A 24,473-nucleotide genomic window follows, 5' to 3' on the forward strand; every position below is an offset into this window, starting at 1 on the left:
TGATAAATTGCCCTCAGGGTCCAAATTGCCCTCAGTGTTAGGTGGGGTTACTGGGTTATGGGGATAGGGTGGAGGTATGGGCTTGGGTAGGGTGCTCTTTCCAAGAGCCGGTGCAGACTCGATGGGCCGAATGGCCTCCTTCTGCACTGTAAATTCTATGAAAGAAGGTAGCAGTTCTGTTTCCTTTCCTTTGTTTCCTGTTTGCTTTGACAAAGTGTCAACTGGACTCGATACGTTAACTCTTTTCTCTCCCTACAGATGCTGTTTGCTTTGACAAAGGGTCATCTGGATTCAAAACGTTAGCTCTTTTCTCTCACTACAGATGCTGCTAGACCTGCTGAGATTTTCCAGCATTTTCTCTTTGGTTTCAGATTCCAGCATTCGCACTAATTTGCTTTTATTTAGTTCTGTTTCCTTATCTGGCTGTTGAACCTTTCTGACACTGGTCTGCTACTGGATACAAGAGAGGTGACATTCTGCACTATTGCCACTTCCCTCCATTTGGTTACTTCTTTCCGTACATTTCTCCCGTGCAACCCCAGCAATCAATTACAGTGTTATTGGCTCTAATAGAATCTTATGATATACATTTTTTTTTTAAATCAGTGCTTGAACACCCCTTTAGAACATGGCTTTAGAATAGTCATTCATAAAAGTATAAAACAGTCTGGGACTGCTTTCCATGAGTTGCCGGAGATTAAATTAAACGTCTTGGATCCTGAAAACTCTTGTGCTGTTGTGAAAAGGATCTTGAGAACGTCAGAATTCTTTCATAATAATTAATTTCAATTCATATTGCTTGCTTATTCTTTGGGAAGCTGCTGCCTCTGGAAGTGCTGCAGACTTTTAAATCCAGCAGCAGCAAGTTTCCCCTCGCAAGCCAACAGGCCAGATGAGGAGAAAGAAGAGCAAGAGGATTATGACTATGATGATGACAGTTTACACGAAACATGCACCTTTGGTTCACCAACCAAAGAAATAAGTTGATCTTGGCTGTTCTGATGATCTCAGGCGTATACCCTCATGGGTGGCTGAAACATCACTGCATTGCTGCTATACATTCCAAAAGGCCAATATATATATAAATATATTTCTCTGTTCCAACTGCAACGCATCCCTGCCTGTAGGTTTCCCGCTGGCGTTTGGCGGCTACAATGGGAAATCCCATTGGAACGGAGATTCCCACTGCCAGTGCCATGGCGGGGAGGGGGAGAATTCACCCCTCTGCTTCCTCTGCCTTCTGAGGAAGAGAGTTCCAGAGACTTACGGCCCTCTGAGAGGAAAACATTCTCTGCTTCTCTGTCTTAAAGGAGAGACCCACTTAGTTTTAAACCGTGACCCGCTAGTTCTCGATTCTCCGACTAAAGGAAACACCCTCTCCACATCCATCCTGTCAATATCCCTCAGCATCTTAAAGAGTTTGAGTGGATCCAGTCAACACGTTTCCTCTTTCCTCAGAATGCTGTTTTTATTGCTGAGAAGCTGCAAGCTAGTAGAAAGGAAAACAATTTTGTTTGCCTGGTGACTAGTTTGCTCAACAATATCAAAGGCCATCATCAGAATTCTCACGTATAGAATAAACCAAACAAGTATTTTGTATAATCTCCAAATTTCATACCTGTAGAAACAGCAACTGCACCAATAATAATGGAAGGGAAAGACAGTGTGAAGCATAAAACACCAGCGATATAAGATGCTTTCTGTGCTTGAGAAGCTGATGATGCAGCAAGAACGCGCTGAAAATACACTTGCCAAGGAATCCCTCCCAGAGTCTGAAAGAAATGTAAAATACAACTATCCAGGTGGTCAGTTATTTAAAAGTAGTTATTTCAGACACTGAAACAATTTAGCTGTGTGATTATCACAATATCTCAAACACAAGTTAATTGCAAACAAGTAGATTTTTTATGAACCTGACAAACAACTACAAAATCTCCTCTTCCCGGTTATACTTTCCCTGAATGTTACATCAACAAACTTTGTCACAAAATTATGGACTGAATAGAGTATTTTTAATACTATTGTTTGATTGGTGAAGCGTTCTCACCATATAAAGTAGGTCATCAATCCATCGGCAGATTTGGTTCACTTCTACTTTACCTATCCATGGGTCCTGGTAAAGGTAATTCACCATGGTATATTTGATGTCGGCAACAGCTGGATTTATAATGGTGAAAGGCACACAAAGCCACTGGTAAGGAAAACAAAATAACATAATTGTAATTTAATCCTGTTTCATCTCAGATGTTTCTGGCAACTCTTTTCAGTATCTGATTCTGTAATCCAGCAGCCAAAGATACCTTATAGCATTTTAAGTGCTATAACAATCAACAAGTCATGCTTATCAGTTTTATGGACAATTATAGTCAGTAACTGTGCAGCTGTGAGACTGCAATTCTGTATTGAGATGTCTTTTGCGTCATCATTTTTCATGCACGATTTAACATCAACAAAATAGAGTCCCGTGTTGAGCCGAGAGTATCCCGGTGCTCGCAGCCTCAGCAAGGAATACCCCGTCGAGGCCTCACTCAGTCCCATTTCCTGCACTGAGGAGCTCCGCTCGCTAGTTCAGGAAGAGATCAAAATCGAGACCCTCCAACACATCTCGTTTGTCGTACGCTCGCCACCGGAGCCATGTACAGCAGAAGCACCCATGCCACAAACCTCGACCCAAACCTTCTCAAAACCTCAAACACGTACTACCACTCCACCCGGTCTTAAGCCTTGTCCGTGTCCATAGAGACCACTACCTCCGGTACCTGTCCCTTCGCTATCCGATCTTGCCAGAATGGAGAATCCTGTCCAAAGTTGTAAATCTGTCTGTTCATTCTGCTGAAGACACCAGTGACAGATTACAATGTACAACTGTGATCAGAAGTTCTTATTGTTACCACTGCAACTGTTGTGGAACAAATCCCTACTATTGTAGCCTCCAAAGTTAAATCTGGAGATCAGAGGTGCTTACTACAGATCTTACTAATGTCATAAGCGTGCAGAAGTGGAATTTCGCTCCCTCTGCATGTTTCTTTCACTGTTGATGCTGGTGACAGGATATATTCTGATGCAGTTCCAGAGATGGTCTGGCCGGCTAGGAGCAGAAATCTCTGTCTGCAAATTTTTGTGCCTTCCAAGGCGAAGAATATTTGTGCATATGTCCTACACATCCTCAAAGAGAGCTGAGAACACAGTCAGAGATTGATGCCACAAGTGCAAGAGAGTGTTGTGGGGGAGTAGGATAACAATACATATTGTTTATGGGTAGAATGAAAGGCTTCAGGTAATGTGTAGTATATGGGGTTAATAGCTATAAGCATAACTTGTAGAGTGTATCATCAGTGCTGATATATGTTGTCAGATCTCATGTAACTGGAACTCAAAGGAAGAACGTTCATAGAATCATAGAATTAAAGTGCAGAAGGAGGCTATTCGACCCATCAAGTCTACGCTAGCCCTTGAAAGAGCACCCTACTTAAGCCCACACCTCCACTCTACCCCATAACCCAGTGGAGAATCGGCAGCATTGGCGCCGGCATGGTTGGTGTGGCACCGGTCGGGGGCCACTCTACGCAGTCGGCCTGCCGATTTTTGGCCCCGGATGGGCTGAGCGGCCGTCGTAAAAATGCTGAGTCCCGCCGGCGCCGTCCACACCTGCTCTGGGGGGGCAGGTGGGGTTCGACCCCGGGGGGTGGGCCTCCAATGTGGTCTGGCCCGCGATCAGGGCCCACCGATCGGCGGGCCGGCCTCCTCTCTTGCGCGCCAGCCCCTGTAGTCCTGCACCATGTTGCGTTGGGGCCAGCGCATGTGCGCAGTGGCGCCAGAGCCACTGCACATGCGCGGATCCCGCGGCGACCCGTCCCTGACAGGTCCAGCAGCTGGAGCGGCGCAAATCGCTCCAGTGCCATGCTGGCCCCCTTTACGCGCTAGAATTGCTGATCCTGAGGCCATGTTGACGCCGTCGAGAAACATGAGGATGTATCTGACGGCGTCAACACTTAGCCTCAGGATCACAGAATCCTACCCTTAGGCTTTGGAGACTATCATGGCAGGTGATGAAATGTTTTAAAAACGAGGAGTTAAAAGCCTAATGAAGACCATGAAACCATTGTTGATTGTTGTAAAAAAAGCATTTGTTAATGTCCTTTCGGAAGGGAAATCTGTCATCCTTACCTGGTCCGGCCTCCACTTGACCTTTGGAATAGCCTAACAAGCCACTTAGTTCAAGGGCAGTTCGGAAGGGGCAATAAAGGCTGGCCCAGCCAACCATGCCCACATCCCATGAGCTAGGCCAGCATTTATTGCCCTTGAGAAGGTGGTGATGAGCCACCTTCTTGAACCGCTGCAGTCCATGTATGTATAGCCCACAGCTCAGTTAGGGAGGGAGTTCCAGAATTTTGACCCAGTGACAGTGAAAGAACAGCGATATAGTTCCAAGACAGGTGAGTGAGTAGCTTCGAGCAGAACTTCCAGGTGTTGGTGTTCCTATGTATCTGCTGCCCTTGTTCTTCTAAATAGTAAAGATTGTGGGTTTGGAAGATGCTGTCAAAGGAGCCTTGTGAATTGCTGCACTGCATCTTGTGGTTGGTACACACAGGGTGGATTCATATAAAAAGCGGGGGAAAATTTCCTTCTGGGTGAGGGTGTTGGGCAAATCTTTTGCCATAAAAGATTTGAAATGCTCTGCACAAGCTCTAATGTATTTCTAATTCCCTTTCCTTGGTTTTGTTTAAAATGCAAATTTCTGCAGCAACAGAGCAGGAATAAGGCTTTAACTCACTTTGAGTCAGCTGACTTGCATTGGACCATGGAGAGATTGCCCGTGCACTTGAGAACCAGGGAACAATGTAATGAAATCCCTGAAACAAGTGAAACTGAAGTGTGTGGTGCTGGAGGCATGTTGAATTTTGTGCATTTAGGGATCAATGGATGCACTGAGAGGATTGCAAATATTTGGCCATAGTTACACATGGAACACTATGTCCAAACATTTGCAATCTTTTATGTTTGACGTGTATTTATCCAGGAGAAAAGCTTAGGGTTAATTCTGTTCGAAAGATACCACTTCAGAAATTTTGAAATCAGGCTCTACATAGAAAATACTTACCAGGCTGATGATAATAAAAATCATTTGCATCACATCTGTATATGCCACAGAGTAGAGACCACCCAATAATGTATACGTGATGACTACACAAGATGACAGAATGATGGACAAATAGGTTTCTATGTCCAAAATAACAGCCATCGTAGCACCTGAAAAAGACGTGAATCATTGTTCATAAACCGTGGAATTGTAAAAAAATAGTCAACAAATACCATAACATGTACTGTTATAACTTGCCTGCTTACCACTGGCTAATGGCAATCCCACAATCCTTTGGGAGTATGAGTTCCCTAATGAGGGGGAGGGGGGAGGGGGGGGAGAAATCATTAGCAGATTCTCTGCATAAATAGAGCTGGCCAGTTTGGAACCGGCTAGAGGAGAGTGAGCAACAACGGAAGTTGCTGCTGCTGTCGTATATATCTGTTATTGTAAATGAATGTTATTTCTTTCTATCCTTCAACTCGTGCTGGATTCTTCGTGGCCCTCACAAAACTGGCGACGAGGGTTAAAGTGAATAGCTGTCTACACTGCTGAAGCCACCTCCCTGGATTTTTGTTGGATTCAGGTTGGAAGTTGTTTTCTATTATACCATGCCTCTGTATGGACGTTTGGATGTTTTTGACGCTGCGCTGGAAAGCTGGAACCAGTACGCACAACGGATGAATTATTATTCCGCGCAAACAACATTATCGAAAACGAGCGCCAGGTGGTCATATTGCTCACCGCCTGCGGCCCGCATACGTTTGGGGTGATTAGGAGCCTTACGTACCCAGCTGCGCCGGATACCAAAACGTTTGATGAACTTGTGAACTTAGTGGGGCAACATTTTAACCCAACCCTGTCCACGATAGTCCAACGTTACCGGTTTAATACCGCTGAGAGGACCCCAGGAGAATCCCTTGCCGAGTTCCTATCCAGGCTACACAGGATTGCGGTGTACTGTGACTATGGTGAGACCTTGTCAGAAATGTTACGCGACCGTTTGGTTTGCGGTATTAACAATGCGGCCACCCAGAAAAAGTTGTTAGCTGAGCCAACATTGACTTTTCAACAGGCCATTCAAATAGTATTGTCCCGGGGCTGGTTTAGCTCACTCGGCTAAATTGCTGGCTTTTAAAACAGACCAAGCAGGCCAGCAGCACGGTTCGATTCCCGTACCAGCCTCCCCGGACAGGCGCTGGAATGTAGCGACTAGGGGCTTTTCACAGTAACTTCATTGAAGCCTACTCGTGACAATAAGCAATTTTCATTTTCATTTCATTCATTTCCAGGGAATGAAGCTGCATGCCTTGGGGCGTAACCCCTTCCATCCGAAAGCGTCCCCGCACCCCTGCGGTACCTTGGACGAGGCGACGTCTGGATCGACGCTAGTGGCCGTCGGACATTCCTCCCTGAAGGGAGCCTTCTCCAGAACCAATGGAGGAGGAGCCATGTCCGTGTCAGGCTTGTGGGCGCCGACCCCATCGTGGATGCCGGTCCACGGCGTCATCGTTCCGACAGAAACTGGGGCCAGGCCAGGGGCCGTACCTTCCATTTGGATGAACCTGCGGCGAGGACATGGAGACGGAGGATGACTGCCTGCAGCTGCATTGAGTGGCAACTCCCCGTGTGGCCCCCATTAAGGTGACCGTACGGGTAAATGGTCACCTGCTTGAGATGGAGTTGGACACTGGCGCAGCGGTCTCCGTGATCGGCCAGAGGACATTCGACCGCATCAAGCAGGGAATACAGACCCTTACATTAACCGACATACAGGCCAGGCTGGCCACCTATACGGGGGAACCATTGGATATTGCAGGAACTACGATGACCCCTGTTGTTTATGGACGCCAGGAGGGGCGTTTCCCACTTATCGTGGTGCGCGGCCACGGGCCCAGTCTGTTGGGTTAGGACTGGTTGCGCCATTTGCGGCTGCAGGGGCAGCACATCCTCCAAACAGTTTCTGGAGGGTTGACTGAGGTGCTAGGACGATACCAGATGTATTCCAGCCCGGTTTGGGGAAAATAAAAGGGGCTGTAGCCCGTATCCAAGTCGAACCAGGAGCCACACCGCGCTATTTCCGGGCACGCCCGGTGCCTTACACCTTGTTCGAGAAGGTAGAAGGGGAGCTCACTCGTTTGGAGACTTTGGGTCTAATCAGGCCCGTCCGTTTCGCTGACTGAGCAGCACCAATTGTACCTGTAATTAAGCCAGGTGCCACAGTTCACTTGTGCGGCGACTATAAACTGACAGTGAATACGGCTTCCCAGCTCGACCGATACCCAATGCCTCGCATAGAAGATCTCTACACGACGCTTGCAAGCGAACTCTTGTTCACAAAATTAGATATGAGTCACGCCTACCTACAGTTGGAGCTGGACCCTGCCTCCCGGCCATATGTAACAATTAATACACACCGAGGCCTGTATGAATATACACGTTTGCTCTTTGGAGTATCCTCTGCCTGCGCTATTTGCGTTATGGAGGGCATTTTGAGAGGTTTAACGCATGTCGCTGTCTGCTTAGATGACGTTTTGATTACAGGGACGTCGGAGCAGGAACATTTGGAAAATTTGGAGGCTGTCCTTAGACGCTTTTCGGAGGCTGGAGTCCGTTTACGTCGCACAAAGTGTGCTTTTCAGGCGAAGGAAGTAGTCTACCTGGGTTATCAGGTGGACCGCGAAGGTTTGCACCCCGTCGCAGAGAAGGTGCGCACAATTCAACAGGCCCCCGCCCCGACTGACACTTCGCATCTTTGTTCTTTTCTCGGCCTCGAAAACTATTACGGAATGTTCCTCCCCAATTTGGCAACTATGCTGGCCCCGTTGCACCTTCTGCGAAAGAAGAATCACACCTGGATTTGGGGTCAGCCGCAAGAAATCGCTTTCTGGCGGGTAAAACAACAATTGTCGTCGTCTGGGTTACTAACCCACTATGATCCTGGAAAGCCTTTGCTCATCACATGTGATGCATCCCCGTATGGTATTGGGGCCGTCCTGTCCCACAGGATGGAGAACAGGGCCGAGCGGCCGATAACTTTCGCCTCCCGCACATTGACTGCAGCAGGAAAAAAGTACACGCAGATCGAGATGGAGGGCCTGGCGGTGGTCTTTGCGGTGAAATGCTTCCACCAGTACGTGTATGGCTGCCTCTTCACTATCGTGACTGATCATAAGCCTCTGCTGGGACTTTTCTAAGAGGATAAGCCAACACCGCCCATTGCTTCCGCACGGATCCAGCGCTGGGCTTTGTTGCTCGCTGCATACGAGCATTCTCTGGAGCACAAGGCAGGAACCCAGATAGCGAATGCCAATGCACTGAGCTGATTGCCTTTATCGACCGGCCCCATGTCAACCCCACGACTGGTGAGGTGATTGCAACCCTAAATTTTATAGACACCTTGGGCGGGATTCTCCCCTACCCGGCGTGACGGAGGGTGCCGGCGTAGGGGAGTGGCGCCAACCACTCAGGGGTCGCGCCTCCTCCAAAGGTGGGGAATTCTCCCCACCTTTGGGGGCCAGCCCCGCGCCGGAGCAGTTTGCACCGGTAGACTGGCGCAAACACCCGGCGCAGTCGGTAGCGGGGCTGGCCGAAAGGCTTTCGGCGGTCGGCGCATGCGCCGGCAGTGACGTCAGCGGCAGCTGGCCGCTGACCTCACTGCCGGCGCATGCGCGATGCGGGGTTCTCCTCCGCGTCCGCCATGGCGGAGGCCGTGGCGGCGCGGAAGGAGAAAGAGTGCCCCCACGGCACTGCCCCGCGGAGTGAGCGGGGGGCCCTGATCGCGGGCCAGGCTTCCGTGGGGGCACCCCCCTGGGTCCGATCGCCCCCCGCCCCCCCCAGGACCCCGGGGGCCTGCTCGCGCCGCTGAGTCCGCCGTTTCTGAGGTGGTGTACACCTCGGCGGCGGGAGAAGGCCTCCCAGCGGCGGGACTTCGGCCCATCCGGGCCGGAGATTTAAAGGTGAGTTTAAAAAAAATGAAATCCCGCCGGCGCCAGCTGTTTTCACAGGCTGCCGGCGGGATTTGCACAACGCCGGTTTTTTACCGGCGGGAGAATTAGGAGACCTGCGGGAGCGGAAATCACGCCGCTTCCCGCCAATTCTCCGACCCTGCGTGGGGTCGGAGAATCCCGCCCCTTGTCTGTAACAGCATCGCAGATTCATGAGTGGACCCAAATGGAGCCAGTCCTGTCAAAGGTTCGACACATAGTCTTGTATGGTGGGCAGCATAGACAGCTCCCAGGCGAGTTGCGGGCATTTTCCTCCAAGCTATTCGAATTCGGCGTGGAAGACGGCATCCTCTTGTGGGGGACACATGTGATTGCCCCGGAAAAAGGACAGGAGCTGATACTAAGAGACTTGCACAATGGGCATCCAGATGTGACCAAAATTAAAATGTTGGCCCAGAGTTATGTCTGGTGGCCAGGCCTCGACACCGACATTGAGAAGGTGGCCCAAAACTGCTCCATTTGCCAGGAGCATCAGAGGCTTCCGCCGGCCGCACCCCTACATCACTGGGAATGGCCAGGGCGGCCATGGGCACACTTGCATGCCGATTTCGCCGGCCCTTTTCAAGGATCCATGTTCCTTCTATTAATCGATGTCCGTCTAAATGGCTAGAGGTGCATAAGATGGTAGGCACAACGTCCTGCGCAACAAAATCGAGAAGATGCGTTTGTCTTTCAGTACGCATGGCCTCCCCATGATGCTGGTCACGGACAACTGCACTCCGTTCACAAGTGAGGAGTTTGCGAGGTTCATTAAGATGAACAGCATACGCCATATCCGCACTGCCCCATACCACCTGGCTTCAAATGGGTTGGCGGAGCGCACAGTGCAGGCATTCAAATGAGGCCTGAAGAAGCAGTCTTCCGGGTCAATAGACACAAGACTGGCTCGTTTTTTGTTTTCATATCGGACCACCCCACATGCGGTGACTGGGGTAGCTCCCGCAGACTTCGCACCCGCCTTAGCATGGTTTTCCCAGACAGTGGCGCAAAAGTACGCCGCACACAAGAATGGCAGGGACATGGTTTTTCTCAGCATAGGCCGATTCGGCAGTTTGCGCCCAGTGACCCAGTGTTCGTTCGGAATTTTGCTGGTGGTGCCCAGTGGGTCCCTGCCATAATCTTTCGCCAAACGGGCCCTATCTCTTACCAGGTGCAAGCCCAGGGTCGTCTCCAGCGCAAGCATGTAGACCACGTTCGGTCCAGAAGACCATCCTTTCCAAAGATTCCCCGACCCCGGAATTCATTTCTACAGCCACAGAGACCAGACACAGTGGAAAGTATTCCTCACAATCTTCCTCTGGTGCCGCACTCAAATCCTGCGCAGGTCGTTGCAGAGCCCCGTGGAGATAGAGACGCTGAGATGACGGAGGCAGCGGACTCCGACTCCGAGATGGAGACACAGGATGCCTCAGAGGGGGAATCCTCGGGCCCACGGGCCATGGATATACAACCGTTACGTCGTTCATCACGGAAGCGTCGTTCTCCGTCTCGTTACACGCCGCCCGATCCAGTGCCTCGTGCAAATGGTGTCCGGTCTGCGGCAAAACGAGTCCGAAGCCCTCCTTCGCCAGGGTCATCGGTGGATTCCTTGGACTTTGGGGGTGGGATGTTATAACCTGCCTGCTTACCATTGGCTGGGGACGAATGGCAATCCCACAATCCTTTGGGAGTATGAGCTTCCCCAATGAGGGGGGGGGGGGGGGGGTGGAGGGGGGGGGGGGGGGGGGCGCAGAAATCATTAGCAGATTCCCAGCATAAATAAAGCTGGCCAGTTTGGAACCGGCTAGAGGAGAGTGAGCAGCAAGGGAAGTTGCTGCTGCAGTTGTATATGTATGTTATTGTAAATAAATGTTATTTCTTTCTATCCTTCAACTCGTGCTGGATTCTTCGTGGCCCTCACAACATGTACATATTAAGAAAACTTTTGAAGACTTACCTAATGCTGCAAGAATAGCAGCTGACCAGAATATATCTCCTAACACAGCTGGGATAATGAGGAGACTAGTCATGAGATTACCAAATTTGATCTGGAACGGGTCCATCATGGTGACATATTGATTGTTCCTCATTGGCTTTGCAAAGAATAGGCCACCTGCATTTAAAATAAAAATGGTTGCAATTGTATTTGTTTTGCTAGGATCTGCCTTGCCAGTGCCCTTGATGTACCATCAATTGTACGCGAGGCGAGTGATTTACCAAAGTCCAGCTTTAATAGACTAGAACACAGCTCTGCGATCATCTACAATGGAAAGGACGATCGTCAGGCATCTGACCATTTATACCTCGTTAATAGAGGGGTGGTTAACTCAGCCTCTCGGCCAATCGGTCGAGTGGCACATGACCGACCAGGGCCAATGGTAAGCCGACGTTCTGGCCCAATGGCAGACAGGTATGCAGATCATATCACCACAGCCCTCTACCGTTGATCCTACCAAATGGTGCAAATTACTATCCATAGCACCCAAATATTAACCCCCCTCTACTCCACCCCAACCTATCCAATTCCAGCTATGGTCCCCAACACTCCCTCTGTAAAGGGGCTAATCTTCATAAACATTTTTAAAGGGAGATAACATTTAGAATCTGGATGACTCTGACTTTGACAAAGAGTCACCCAGACTCGAAACATTAGCTCCCTTCTCTCTCCACAGATGCTGGCAGACCTGCTGAGATTGTCCAGTATTTTCTGTTTCTGTTTCAATTGGCAAGTACTCTGAGATGACGATGCTAGCAGAAGTGGAGTTGTAGATGCATTTGAATATTTGATGATCAATGGCTGGTCATACTTCAGTAACATTAAACCTCTTTCAAATCCATACCCTTTACTGTAAAACTATTCTGATTTTCTCCTCTTGATGATCTCCTTGCATTGCTCACCATCCTTAGGTGCCTAGCTGTGAAACAGGCAGGTGATCAATTCACAGAGCTAACGGTGCGATTCTATTCAACACGATTTAAGAACAACCATGTTTCTCTCCAACATTCCTTCCTTTCCCGCGAAAAGTGCCTGGTCTTCACTTCCTTATTCATAGTTATACAGGCAAGATCAAGAAGTTACCTTTGTTACCCAATAAGCTTTGAAAATGTTGTTTAATTTAAACCAATGCAGCTTATAAACATGCTCAAAGGAGCCGGTAGATCACACCCACAATCTTTGGGTGTGATGTACCTCACAATACATTCTCCAGGATAACAGCTGAAAAATGACAAAGCTCTTGTACATTTCATTTTGGTCAAGAGAGATGCATCTTTGCTTGCATTTAAATCTGTATTGCTTGATTAATCTTGCTTGGTACCATTTTGTTTATGAGCTCTTACCAAAAATAAGGTTCAAAAAATAAGAAATGGGTGCCTGTGCCCAGCCTACTCCGCGATTTGGCAGGTAAACTATTTCAGCAATTCCATTGATGAAGCCTCCTCCAACCCACGTTGCTGTAAAAAATAAAGATCAGCAGTAAGATGGTTCACATGAACTTGTTGTAACTTAGTATCGTAGCTACAATAGTCACTACTACATTTGCATGATTTCCAAATTATGATAGATTTTATGAGGGTTAAAATTGTGCTCACTTTGACTTTAGGCGCTGATGCACTATCAATTACGAGAAGACAAGAGTAGAATGTAATTGAGGCTTTATTACACTGAGATGTGTGGCCTCCTACAGCAGCTGACGAAATGGCTGCTGTACGGGGAGCACACATATTTATACTCCGCCTACTGGGCGGAGCTAGCAGGCAGAGATCTACCCCCCTATCTGTAGTACAGGGGCCTTACCGTAAAACACATATATATACAGTATATACATCAGTTGTGACTACCACAGGTGCATTGCTTAATATGCTTGTGTAAAATTCCTATGTTCATAATTATAATGAAGTTGCTATCCCATTTCAAACCAATATATCTATATATTTATTTCTTACATTACAACAACAATCTCAATTGACTTGAAAATGCTTGGAATGTTCTGATGTCCTGCAAGGCGCTATATAAATTCAAGTTTCCCTTTCTGTTTGTTACAATTCTGTGGAGGAGTTAAACAGGAGGATACAGTGGGCTAGGCCATCTTTTTAAAAATTCATTTATGGGATGTGAGCGTTGCTGATTAGGCCAGCATTTATTGCCCATCTCTAGTTGCCCATCAGAAGGTTGCCTTCTTGAACCACTGCAGACCTACAGGTGTAGGTACATCCACTGTGCTGTGAGGGAGGGAATTCCATCTCTTGATGTTGTGTTTAAGAGTTGGATTTTGCTCTGATTGTTCTGAATCTGATACAGTTCCTGCTTTAAAGTTGTTGGTTGGGTGATATAGATGTGTATAAATGGGTTGATATTGTCCTTGCTTCAGTATAGGTACAGCACCAGCATCGACCTGACAATGTGGAATACTGTTCAGGTATGTCCTGTCTACAAAATGCTAGAAAACTCCAACCTGACCAATTACCATTCTTTGAATTTACTCTTTGGTAAAATGTTGGGAGGCATTGACAGTGCTACCAAGCTGCAGTTACTCACCAAAACATAATTTGGGCTCTGTCAGGCCCACTTAGCTCCACACCTCATTACAGATGAATTCCACCATTGATCAAAGAGCTGAATTCCAGAAGTGTGACAGAAATGGAAAATCAATAAAGAGCTCCAGACAGAGGCTGCATACCATTCATGTGGATTGACATATATTCCAAAAAATCTTCATCCATTGTGGTAACAGTTTAACTCCAACACAGCATGAGATTCATCTTGTTGCTAAACAAATGTGTCCTTTGTGAGGATTTCTGCAAGGAGGCTGTGCAAATTTACAATTGTTTTCAGGGTATTATGAAGCTGAGGCTGTTTGTTGGTTCATGAACTGTTTCCAAAAGGGTTGAATGTTGAATTTTGACTTAAAAAGATGAAGGTGCTGTCTGTGTGGAGTTTGCACATTCTCCCCGTGTCTGCGTGGGTCTCACCCCCACAACCCAAGGATGTGCAGGTTAGGTGGATTGGCTGCGCTAAATTGCCCCTTAATTGGAAAAAAGATAATTGGGTACTCTAATTTTTTTTTTTTTTAAAGATGAAGGTGTGCACCATTACTTGCTACACCCCTTCGACAGGGTCCTGGGACTGCAGGAATTTCCTAAGGTGTGGAGCTGAAGCTTGTGGTTGGGAGGTTCCGAAGATTGTGGAACAGTGTTAAGCATGACGGTGCTGTTAGATTTTGGGGTTGCAGAATAACTCACAAAGTAAAGTATAGTTGAGCTCATTTTGCCCAGTTATTTTATCCTTTATGGAAAGCCCACCATTACAGCATCTCTATGTTCCTGCCTCCAAAACTATCTGAACCTCCATGCCATTGAAACTCTTATGCATGGATTTACTGTCTCCAAACTTGGTGACCACAATGCATTTAAGACCTGTTGTGCCACACTTACACTAGTGAAGGTATGACATTGTAATTTACTTGCCATAGTCTTACCAGGCAGATTCCTGAAGATTAGATCACATGATCAGCAATTCGATTGCAACCACCAATTGTAAAAGAGCATATCATTCTTCAGGATTGTGTTTCTGAAGTTAGAAAGGAAAATGGACAACTTGCATTGCTGTGAGAATTCAGATAAGACTGTGGTCGACCACCATTATGGCCTCGACCAAGGTGGACATCTTGAGCACCTCAAATTGGAAAGTGAAAAGTCAGATGGAGCAGTTACTTCTTTTTGTACTCATTTTTTACAGGTTGTGGGTTTTGCTGGCTAAGCCAGCATTTGTTGCCCATCCCTAATTGCCCTTGAGATGTTTTCATCCCATTTCCTACATTTAGCCATTTTCTATTGGTGGGGGAGGGTGTTTCTATCAGCCGATCATGTGACTGTTCCACCTCTAATGAGGCGTAGCTGAGGATTCTGGGAGTTACACACATTCTGCAGCTTCAGGATAAATCTTGTCAGCAGAGAGTTTGCGCAAGTCATGTTACAGGCCTTAAAAAAGGCTCCTATCCTTCGTTCAGAGAGGAAATCAATCCAAGAGATGATAATTTGCATTCAGCAAGAGGTCCCATTTATCCACAGAAGAATCTCCTCATCCTTCTCCACACCAGTGGTGCAGAATGCCAACTCTGGCAAATGTTCAGAATGGGTTCCACTGAAGCACAATATGCCTGTCCCACATATAAGTGATCATCTTCTCATAATTTGGGATGGGGTTTGAACCTCTTCATTTGACCAGACCGCTATTCCACAAGTGGAGTGGTCTATAGGAATTTCAGACATGTGGATCAATCCTTGATGCCCACATTTTATCATAAAATGAAAAAGAAATTGATTCCCTATTAAAATAGTTTCACTGTCCTGAATGTGACTTTTTTTTTCAAGCCCTTTGGCACATGGCATTTACACTTTCAGGCAGTATTTTCCTAGGCTGGTAGAGGCTAATGCAAACATTGTGCAGTTAAGGAAACTAAGGAAATTCGGCATGTCCACATTAACCCTTACCAATTTTTACAGATGCACTATAGAAAACATCCTATCGGGCTGCATCACAGCCTGGTATGGCAACTGCTCTGACCCTCTTATTGACTGACCTCATTAACACTACACCCTGTATGCTTCAACCGATGCCAATGCTTATGTAGTTACATGGTATATCTTGTGTTGCCCTATTATGTATTCTCATGTATCTTCTTGAATTTTGTTTAATTCCCTTTTCTTCCCATGTACTGAATGATCTGTTGAGCTGCTTGCAGAAAAATACTTTTCACTGTACCTCGGTACACGTGACAATAAACAAATCCAATCCAATCCAATCCAACTGTTGAGGGACTTCAAGCTTAAGATGCCATTGGATTCTTTTCTACTGTAATTATATGTGAGGTGATTAAGAGGAGTTTAATTGTTGTAAGAAGATGAGGGGTTTCTGGATCATTTTCTCCAGACGTGGCTCAGCTAAGAGGCAGTGTTGGACAATTCACGCCAGAGGGGTGGTGCCAAAAAAATGAAATAGGGGGCAGCACGGTGGCGCAGTGGTTAGCACTGCAGCCTCACAACGCCGAGGTCCCAGGTTCGATCCCGGCTCTGGGTCACTGTCCATGTGGAGTTTGCACATTCTCCCCATGTTCGCACCCGCAACCCGAAGATGTTCAGGCTAGGTGGATTGGCAACGCTAAATTACACCTTAATTGGAAAAAATTGATTGGGTACTCTAAATTTATTTAAAAAAAGAATGAAATAGGAGCGACAAAGGCTGCCAAGGACACAGAAGCAAGCCATTGGACTTCTGAGGATGCGATTCCTGCCTGGGCCAGTTGGGTGGTGCCATGCAGTGCATTCCTGCAAGGATCTCGGTCATTGTGGTAATCTAATGCGTTCTCCAAAACATGGCCCTACAGAGAGGCGTGGACCTGGAAATCGGTGAGGCCCTGGAAGGAGACAGCTCATCGTTGGAGCAGCAGAATCAGAAAGTAAACGAGGAGGAGGAATTGGAGACAGATGGAAAGTACAGTAAAGGTGGAGAAGCCTCTACTGCAGGGCAAGTTGGCCTCCTCCTGACACCCTCTTGGAAGAGAATCTCCCTCCTCTCTCTCACAACTTCCTGCATAAGATCCGGGCCAATTAATGACCAAGTAGCCAATTAATGACCAATTAAGGCTCATTTCCTGCCCAGCCTCAAAATTTAGGTGGCTGCATCAGAAGCCCCCTTCTGAGGTTGGGATCATCCCTCTAACGTTCGGTTGCATCTGGTTGGATCTCTTTCTCTTCTCCTCTCCCCCGTCTCTCACTGAAACCCTGATCGCTCTTTCACTTCCCCCCAGGGGCCCCTTGAACTTACTGGGCCACTGTTTCCTGGACGGGATGTTCTGACATCCTCCCACATTTCTTCTTCAGTCCACTGCAGCACTGTTGCTGCATGGACTGGAGAGCTTCTTGCCAATCTGATTGATCAGAAACTCTCGAAGGCTAGACTTCCTCCCAACTGAAGGACTGAAGTCCCACCTGCAGCCACTTACACTCGTTTGAGCAGGAAATGACTGCGGGACACTCGGAGATGGCGGGGTTAGGTACACAGACGACTCTTCAGATGGCGGGAAGTGAGACTCTCCCCATCTGAAAAATTTAGGGCATTAGCTCTGCTTCTCTCTTCACAGATGTTGCCTCAGTGAACAGGTTGTTGGTGAGCAAGTGCTGCTTGCTAACATTGTCGATGATCCCTTCCATCGCTTTGCTGATGACTGAGAGCAGACTGAAGCGGCATTATTTGACAGGATTAGATTTGACCTGCTTTTTGGACATGGCATGGTCAGATGTCAGCATTGTGTCTGTACTGGAAGAGGATAGTCATGGCATGGCTAGTTCTAGATAATAAATCTTCAGAGCTAGACGGTGAATTTGCTGGTGACTGTAACCTTTGCTGTATCCAGTATCTTCAGCCACGTCTGGGATCACATGGAGTGAACCGAATTGACCGAAGACTGGCATCTATGACAGTGGAGACCCAAGGCCAAGATGGATCATCCACTCAACACCCCTGGTTGAAGAGGGTTGGAAAAGTTTCTTTTGCGGCTGATCTTTCACCTGCTGTGCTCTGGCAGTATTGAGGATGGAAATATTCAAGGAGACTCCTCCTCCTCCTATCAGCTGTTTAATTGTCCACCAATTAAGGGGAGACAATGGCATAGTGGTCATTGGGCAGGTAATCCAGGGGCCCAGGCTGATGCTCCAGGGACATGGGTTCAAATGCCACCATGGCAAATGTGGAACTTAAAGGCAATTAATAAAAACCTGAAATTGAAAAGGTTGAGCCATGAAACTAACAAGGATTGGTATAAAAACCCATTTGGCCCACCGAAGAAGGAAATCTGCCCTCCTTACCTCTTCTGGCCTACATGTGACTCCAGATTGACAGAAATATGGTTGATGCTCTTTTTGGGGTGGGCGACAAATGTTGGCCATGCCAATGTCGCCCACAACCCATGAACAAATAAAACAGCATTCACAACTGGAAGGGGCAGGACGACAAGACTTTTGATCTGATTCATTGGTTGTGGGATTGTTTCGCTCTTTCTGTTGTGTGCTATTTCCATTGTTGAGGGGTGGACGCAGCTTCACCAGTTTGGCACCTCATTTGCGGAATGCCTATAGTGGCTGCGGCTTCTTTAACTTCTTATTGGACACTGTCCAGCAAAGCAGGGGACGGAGCATTTTATAAACCATCTGGAGTTCCTTTACACTTGTTGATTGAACCAATGGATTTGATCTTACCTAATCCCATCATAGATCACTTTAAAAATAGACAACTAAGATCTACCCTGGTGACTTGCTGTGTTCTGTTGTGACTCTGTTAGACAGGTTGGGCACTGCAGGTAAGTGTTTGGAATTTTGACTTTCACAACTTTTGACACCTCCGAGATTATTTTTATTTGGCAACTAAAGTGGCGTCCAACAGTTTTGATTTTACTGATACGCCTATTTACCTGTGGTCGTAAGAATTCCAACTACGGTTCCAATGTTCCTTCCTCCAATCATAGCCACCTCACTTCTGTCTCCAGAGCATTTTTTCTCTTCCTGCTTTGATTTTCGAGCAGCCCAAATTCCAGTTGCGAGAATTAGTACATAGAAGACAATGACTGACACAAGTCCAGGGATGTTAACAGCCATGTCGCTCAGTAACCTACTGGAGAGAAGGAAATGTTGCTTTCAGCCTTTCGTACATGCACAGAACTTCTCATCAGATGTATGTTTGCATTTGCTGGAGAAACCTGTCTTATAATTTTTAAAATCTGTTTATGGAAGACAATTATTTTTTTTTAAAATGTAGAGTATCCAATTCCTTTTTTCCAATTAAGGGGCAATTTCCTTGGCCAATCCACTTACCTTTCACTCTTTGGGCTGTGGGGGTGTGACCCACGCAGACACAGGGAGAATGTACAAGCTCCACATGGACAGTGACCCGGAGCTGGGATTGAACCCGGGTCCTCAGCGCCATGAGGCAGCAGTGCCAACCACTGCGCCACCGTGCCGTCCCGCTGGAAGACAATTGACTGATAAGACACTGAGCTAAATTCTCCGACTCATGCTGCCGGAAGTGGAGCTCCCCATGAGGCAGAGAATCCAGTGGTAGTGAAGAAACCGAGATCGGCGCCGACTAGATCCCCCACTGCCCCCCACAGAGATCACCTAAATAAAGGGACCCTCAGAGACCACCTAAATAAAGGGACCCTCAGAGACCACCTAAATAAAGGGACTCCCCACAGAAAACACTAAATAAAGAAATTCCCCCACAGAGACTCCAGAAAAGAGAACCTTGTCAGGGAGCCCCCCAGAAGAGAGACCCCTATCTGGAAGCAAGAGAGCAGTCCAGACAGAAGCGGTGAAAAAAATTCTCATTGTAACACTCACTTGGGCAATACACCTGTTGGCTCAGACATAGGAAGCATCATGGCCGGGATTCTTCAATCCCGTGTCGGGTTGGAGAATCGCCAGGTAGAGAAACACGCCATGCCGCTCCGACACCAGGCTGCCAATTCTCCGGTCGCTGCCGCACTGGTCGAATGCCTTTGAAAATGGCCTCCGTGGCGATTCTCCGCACTCGATGGGCCGAGTTCCCGCCTGGTTCCACCAGGTCCCACCGGCGTGGGTTACGTATGGTCCCACCCGGCGGGATCTCGGAGTTCTGGCTGCAGGGGCCATCCTGGTTGGGGGGGGGGGGTGAGGTGTCCAACTCCGGGGGGGGGCCTCCATGGTGGCCAGGCCCATGATCGGGGGCCAACTGATCGGCATGCATGCTAATTCCGGGGGGGGGGGGGGGGGGGCCTCTGTTCCTCCGTGCCGGTCCCCTGTACGGCTCCGCCATATTGCCCGGGGGCCGCCACGGAGACGGCAACCCACGCACATGCGCGGATCCGTGCCAGCCGTGTTATGCTGGCTTTCAAGCGCACGGAACTCCGGCGCCATATTAGCCCCCCTAAGAAGGGGTGAATGCCTGGGCCTGGAGGTCTGTTGACGCCGGCATTGTTCGTGCCGGTTTTGACGCCGGCATCAACACTTGGCCGGGATTTCGGAGAATCCTGACCCATGTGTCAATTCCTGGAAACCAGTCAGCTGTGTTTAAACCACCTCAGATATTTGATCTGCAAGCTAATCATTCATTTCCCTTTGGTATTGATTTTATGAGGCTGTGATTGACAACTTCCACACAAACACAGCTGTCAGCATTGCTTCATTGTTCTCCCTTCACAGTTGAATAACTCTGAAGTGCTCTGGCATTGGTGCTTCCTGTGTCTGTACCAGCAGGTGTATTGTCCAGGTGAATGTTACAGCAGTCATTTTTTTCACTGCCTCTGTCTGGACTGCTCTTCAGCTTCCTGACAGGGGTCTCTTTTCTGGGGAGCTTCCTGTCAGGGGTAACTTTTCTGGGGAGCTTCCTGTCAGGGGTAACTTTTCTGGGGAGCTTCCTGTCAGTGGTCACTTTTCTGGGGAGCTTCCTGAGAGGGGTTACTTTTCTCGGGGGGGGGGGGGGGGGGGGGGGGGGGCGGCTTCCTGTCAGGGATCACTTTTCTCGCGTCTCTTTGGGGGTATCATTACTTCGGGAGTCTCAGTGGGGGGTCTCTTTATTTATGGGATATCTGGGGGTCTCTTTATTTAGAAGGTCGTTGTGGGGGGCTCTCTTTATTTAAGGGTTCCCTTTGGGAACTCCTTTATTTAGAGATCTATTTTGGGGGCTGGTGGGGAGTCTGGTGGGGGTGGGCAGTCTTGCATTGTGGAAAGACAATTGAAATTTCTGTTGGGGAATGGATTTCAGTAGCTGAAATTTATTTTTACAATTTCTGATTCATAACTATTTACAGATATACAAGAAAACAAGTGTTACCCAGTCTAAGTCATCAACATTCGCCTCTTGATTATCAGTCACATGTTCCTTACATCATCATGTGGGTGTTGCTGTTTCCCCAGTCCCACACATTACCCTTTTGACCATGAGCACTGATGAGCTGGGAGTTGGTCCTGATGCGGTAGACCTCGTCCTTTACCCAAGGGGGTAAATATGTATCATAGGTGACCCCAAAGTCCATCGGAGGGCTGCTGCCCCCTACAATGCAAATCCTGCCCCCCAGCCCCCATAAGACCCCCCCCCATCAGAGGCCCCATATCAGACCAGCCCATCAGACTCCCCAATCAGACTCCCATATTAGAGAACCTATACCAGAGACCACCCATATCAGAGACCCCCACCTTCAGAGACCCCCTGAAATCAGACATCAGTCACACTTGCCTGGAATCTAAAGAGCAATCTAGGCAGACACAGTGATAAATCACAGTGTTTTCACTTAAACACATGAAAATGCTTTAAACTCCCCCAGATACTATGATCGGCAAGACTTCTAGTCACTTTCAAAGATAATTAGCTTTTCGTAGGCTGTAACTGACAGAGTAATAGCTTCCAGAGAGCCAGGTGCATGGATTATTTATTTTCATCTCCCTTCAAGTTTGAATGTATCTCAAGTACCCTGCTGTGAACCTAACCATAATGTTTATAAACATCTACATATGATTGCCAGGTCCTCACCACAACAAAAGCAGTTAAGTGCTTTCTGCTGAAAAAAGAGGAAGCAAAACCACTTATCTCGGCGATGCTTCTAAACATTGTGGTTTGCTTCACAGCTGGACTTCGAAATGGATGCTCGATAGCAGGTTTCAATAGGCATCCCAAGAGCTCCCCACCATGCATAAATTTGCACGGCAAGGTAGAGAGAATCATTCCTGGGCACAACTCCCACTGGCAGCGCAGACAGGGGCGATTCTTCTCCGGCAGGAGAACTTAGTCATCTTGCTAACTGGGAGCAGTAATGTGGTTCAGACATTACACATGCCGATTTATTTCCTAACTCTGCTTTGTTTTCAGTTATAAGGTGGAAACTTAAATATCGACGGTGCATAATCGAGAATTCCTTCCGCATTAAATTCAGCCATTAATTCAGCACAGTCGTGGTGCTCATTCCCCACCAGGCCCCCTACTAGCCCCAAAACGGGCGTCTCACGGTGATTTCACGACGGCAGCAACCAGGCATGGTTGCCGCCGTCGTGAAACGGTCGCGAACGGCAGGCCGCTCGGCCCATCCGGGTCGGAGAATCGCCAGTCGCTGTGAAAAACGGCGGGCGGCGATTCCTCCGAAGGGGGGGTGGGAGAATCACGGGGGGTGCCAGGGGGTCATGAAATTAGTCGGGGGGCCCTCCTGCGATTCTCCCACCCAGCGTGGGGAGCGGAGAATCGCGCCCTTAGTCTCAGGAATGGAGAATCCTGCCGCCTATATCCTGGAATATTGAGCTGCCAATGTCAATCCTGCCCTTCCCTCAGCCGTGACGCTGATGTAGTCATGTTGGGATTCTTAAAAGGCATCCAGGAGACCCTTTTAAGCCAGTACATAGAAGGTCCTGCAAGAGAGGGGTTGGTCCTGGACTTAAGTTTAAGTAACAAAGCTGTGCAAGTAGTTGAAGTATTAGTGAGGGAGCATTTTGCAGACAACGATCATAATTGATTTAGAGTCAAGATTAATTTCAGGCCTCTTCTTGTCTTTTCCATAACAGAGCTCTAAACTGGGGAAGGCTGATTTTAATAAGATTAGATAGATTTGGCCAGAGTGGACTGGGAGGACACTTACGACAGATATTGAAGGCTCAAAACAGCAGACGCACTAGAGGTATATAGAATGTGCAAGAGGGAACTTAAAAAGGAAATTAGAAGAACAAAAAGGAGACCTGAAAGGATACTGGCAGGTTAAATAAAGGACAATCCTAAATTATTCTAAAAATAGATTAAGGGTAAAAGGATAACTAGGGAAAGAGTAGGGCTCATTAAGGACCACATTGGCAATCTGTGTGTGGAGCCGACAGATGGGTTGTTGCCCGTGCCACGTGATAGTGAGATGAGGAATAGGGAGAGAGAGCAATTAAACACGTGGCTACAGGGATGGTGCAGGCGGGAGGGATTCAGATTTCTGGATAACTGGGGCTCTTTCTGGGGAAGGTGGGACCTCTATAGACAGGATGGTCTACATCTGAACCTGAGGGGCACCAATATCCTGGGGGGGAGATTTGTTAGTGCTCTTTGGGGGGGTTTAAACTAATTCAGCAGGGGCATGGGAACCTGGATTGTAGTTTTGGGGTACGGGAGATTGAGAGTATAGAGGTCAGGAGCACAGATTTGACTTCGCAGGAGGGTGCCATTGTTCAGGTTGGTGGTTTGAAGTGTGTCTACTTCAATGCCAGGAGTATACGAAATAAGGTAGGGGAACTGGCAGCATGGGTTGGTACCTGGGACTTCGACGTTGTGGCCATTTCAGAGGCATGGATAGAGCAGGGACAGGAATGGTTGTTGCAGGTTCCGGGGTTTAGGTGTTTTAGTAAGCTCAGAGAAGGGGGCAAAAGAGGGGGAGGTGTGGCGCTGCTAGTCAAGGACAGTATTACGGTGGCAGAAAGGATGCTAGATGGGGACTCTTCTTCTGAGGTAGTATGGGCTGAGGTTAGAAACAGGAAAGGAGAGGTCACCCTGTTGGGAGTTTTCTATAGGCCACCTAATAGTTCTAGGGATGTAGAGGAAAGGATGGCGAAGATGATTCTGGAAAAGAGCGAAAGTAACAGGGTAGTTGTTATGGGAGACTTTAACTTTCCAAATATTGACTGGAAAAGATATAGTTCGAGTACATTAGATGGGTCGTTCTTTGTACAATGTGTGCAGGAGGGTTTCCTGACACAATATGTTGACAGGCCAACAAGAGGCGAGGCCACATTGGATTTGGTTTTGGGTAATGAACCAGGCCAGGTGTTAGATCTGGAGGTAGGTGAGCACTTTGGAAACAGTGACCACAATTCGGTGACCTTTACGTTAGCGATGGAAAGGGATAAGTATACCCCGCAGGGCAAGAGTTATAGCTGGGGGAAGGGCAATTATGATGCCATTAGACATGACTTAGGATGTGTTGGTTGGAGAAGTAGGCTGCAAGGGTTGGGCACACTGGATATGTGGAGCTTGTTCAAGGAACAGCTATTGCATGTTCTTGATAAGTACGTACCAGTCAGGCAGGGAGGAAGGGGTCGAGCGAGGGAACCGTGGTTTACCAAACAAGTGGAATCTCTTGTTAAGAGGAAGAAGGAGGCCTATGTGAAGATGAGGCATGAAGTTTCAGTTGGGGCGCTTGATAGTTACAAGGAAGCGAGGAAGGATCTAAAGAGAGAGCTGAGACGAGTAAGGAGGGGACATGAGAAGTCTTTGGCAGGTAGGATCAAGGAAAACCCAAAAGCTTTCTATAGGTATGTCAGGAATAAAAGAATGACTAGGGTAAGAGTAGGGCCAGTCAAGGACAATGGTGGGAAGTTGTGTGTGGAGGCTGAGGAGATAAGCGAGATACTAAATGAAT

At 47.8% G+C, this 24,473-nt stretch overlaps 1 protein-coding gene across 2 annotated transcripts in view; it reads right to left on the bottom strand.

Moving 5' to 3' along the window:
- LOC119977594 (high affinity choline transporter 1-like) overlaps positions 1-18,717 on the bottom strand; it is a 49,048-nt gene extending 30,331 nt beyond the window's left edge. The window contains exons 1-7 of one of the 2 annotated variants that reach the window (XM_038818714.1): positions 18,534-18,717; positions 13,972-13,992; positions 12,406-12,519; positions 11,024-11,179; positions 5,102-5,250; positions 2,048-2,191; positions 1,619-1,772 (exon numbers count right to left, since the gene is read on the bottom strand). In XM_038818714.1, coding sequence (XP_038674642.1) covers positions 1,619-1,772; positions 2,048-2,191; positions 5,102-5,250; positions 11,024-11,179; positions 12,406-12,519; positions 13,972-13,992; positions 18,534-18,717 — 922 coding nt within the window. The remainder of the gene's footprint in view (positions 1-1,618; positions 1,773-2,047; positions 2,192-5,101; positions 5,251-11,023; positions 11,180-12,405; positions 12,520-13,971; positions 13,993-18,533) is intronic. The other variant, XM_038818715.1, reaches the window with a different exon arrangement.
- Between the last annotated feature and the right edge of the window lie 5,756 nt (positions 18,718-24,473).

The sequence above is a fragment of the Scyliorhinus canicula genome, chromosome 14 (genome assembly GCF_902713615.1).
Source record: "Scyliorhinus canicula chromosome 14, sScyCan1.1, whole genome shotgun sequence".
Taxonomy (NCBI): domain Eukaryota; kingdom Metazoa; phylum Chordata; class Chondrichthyes; order Carcharhiniformes; family Scyliorhinidae; genus Scyliorhinus; species Scyliorhinus canicula.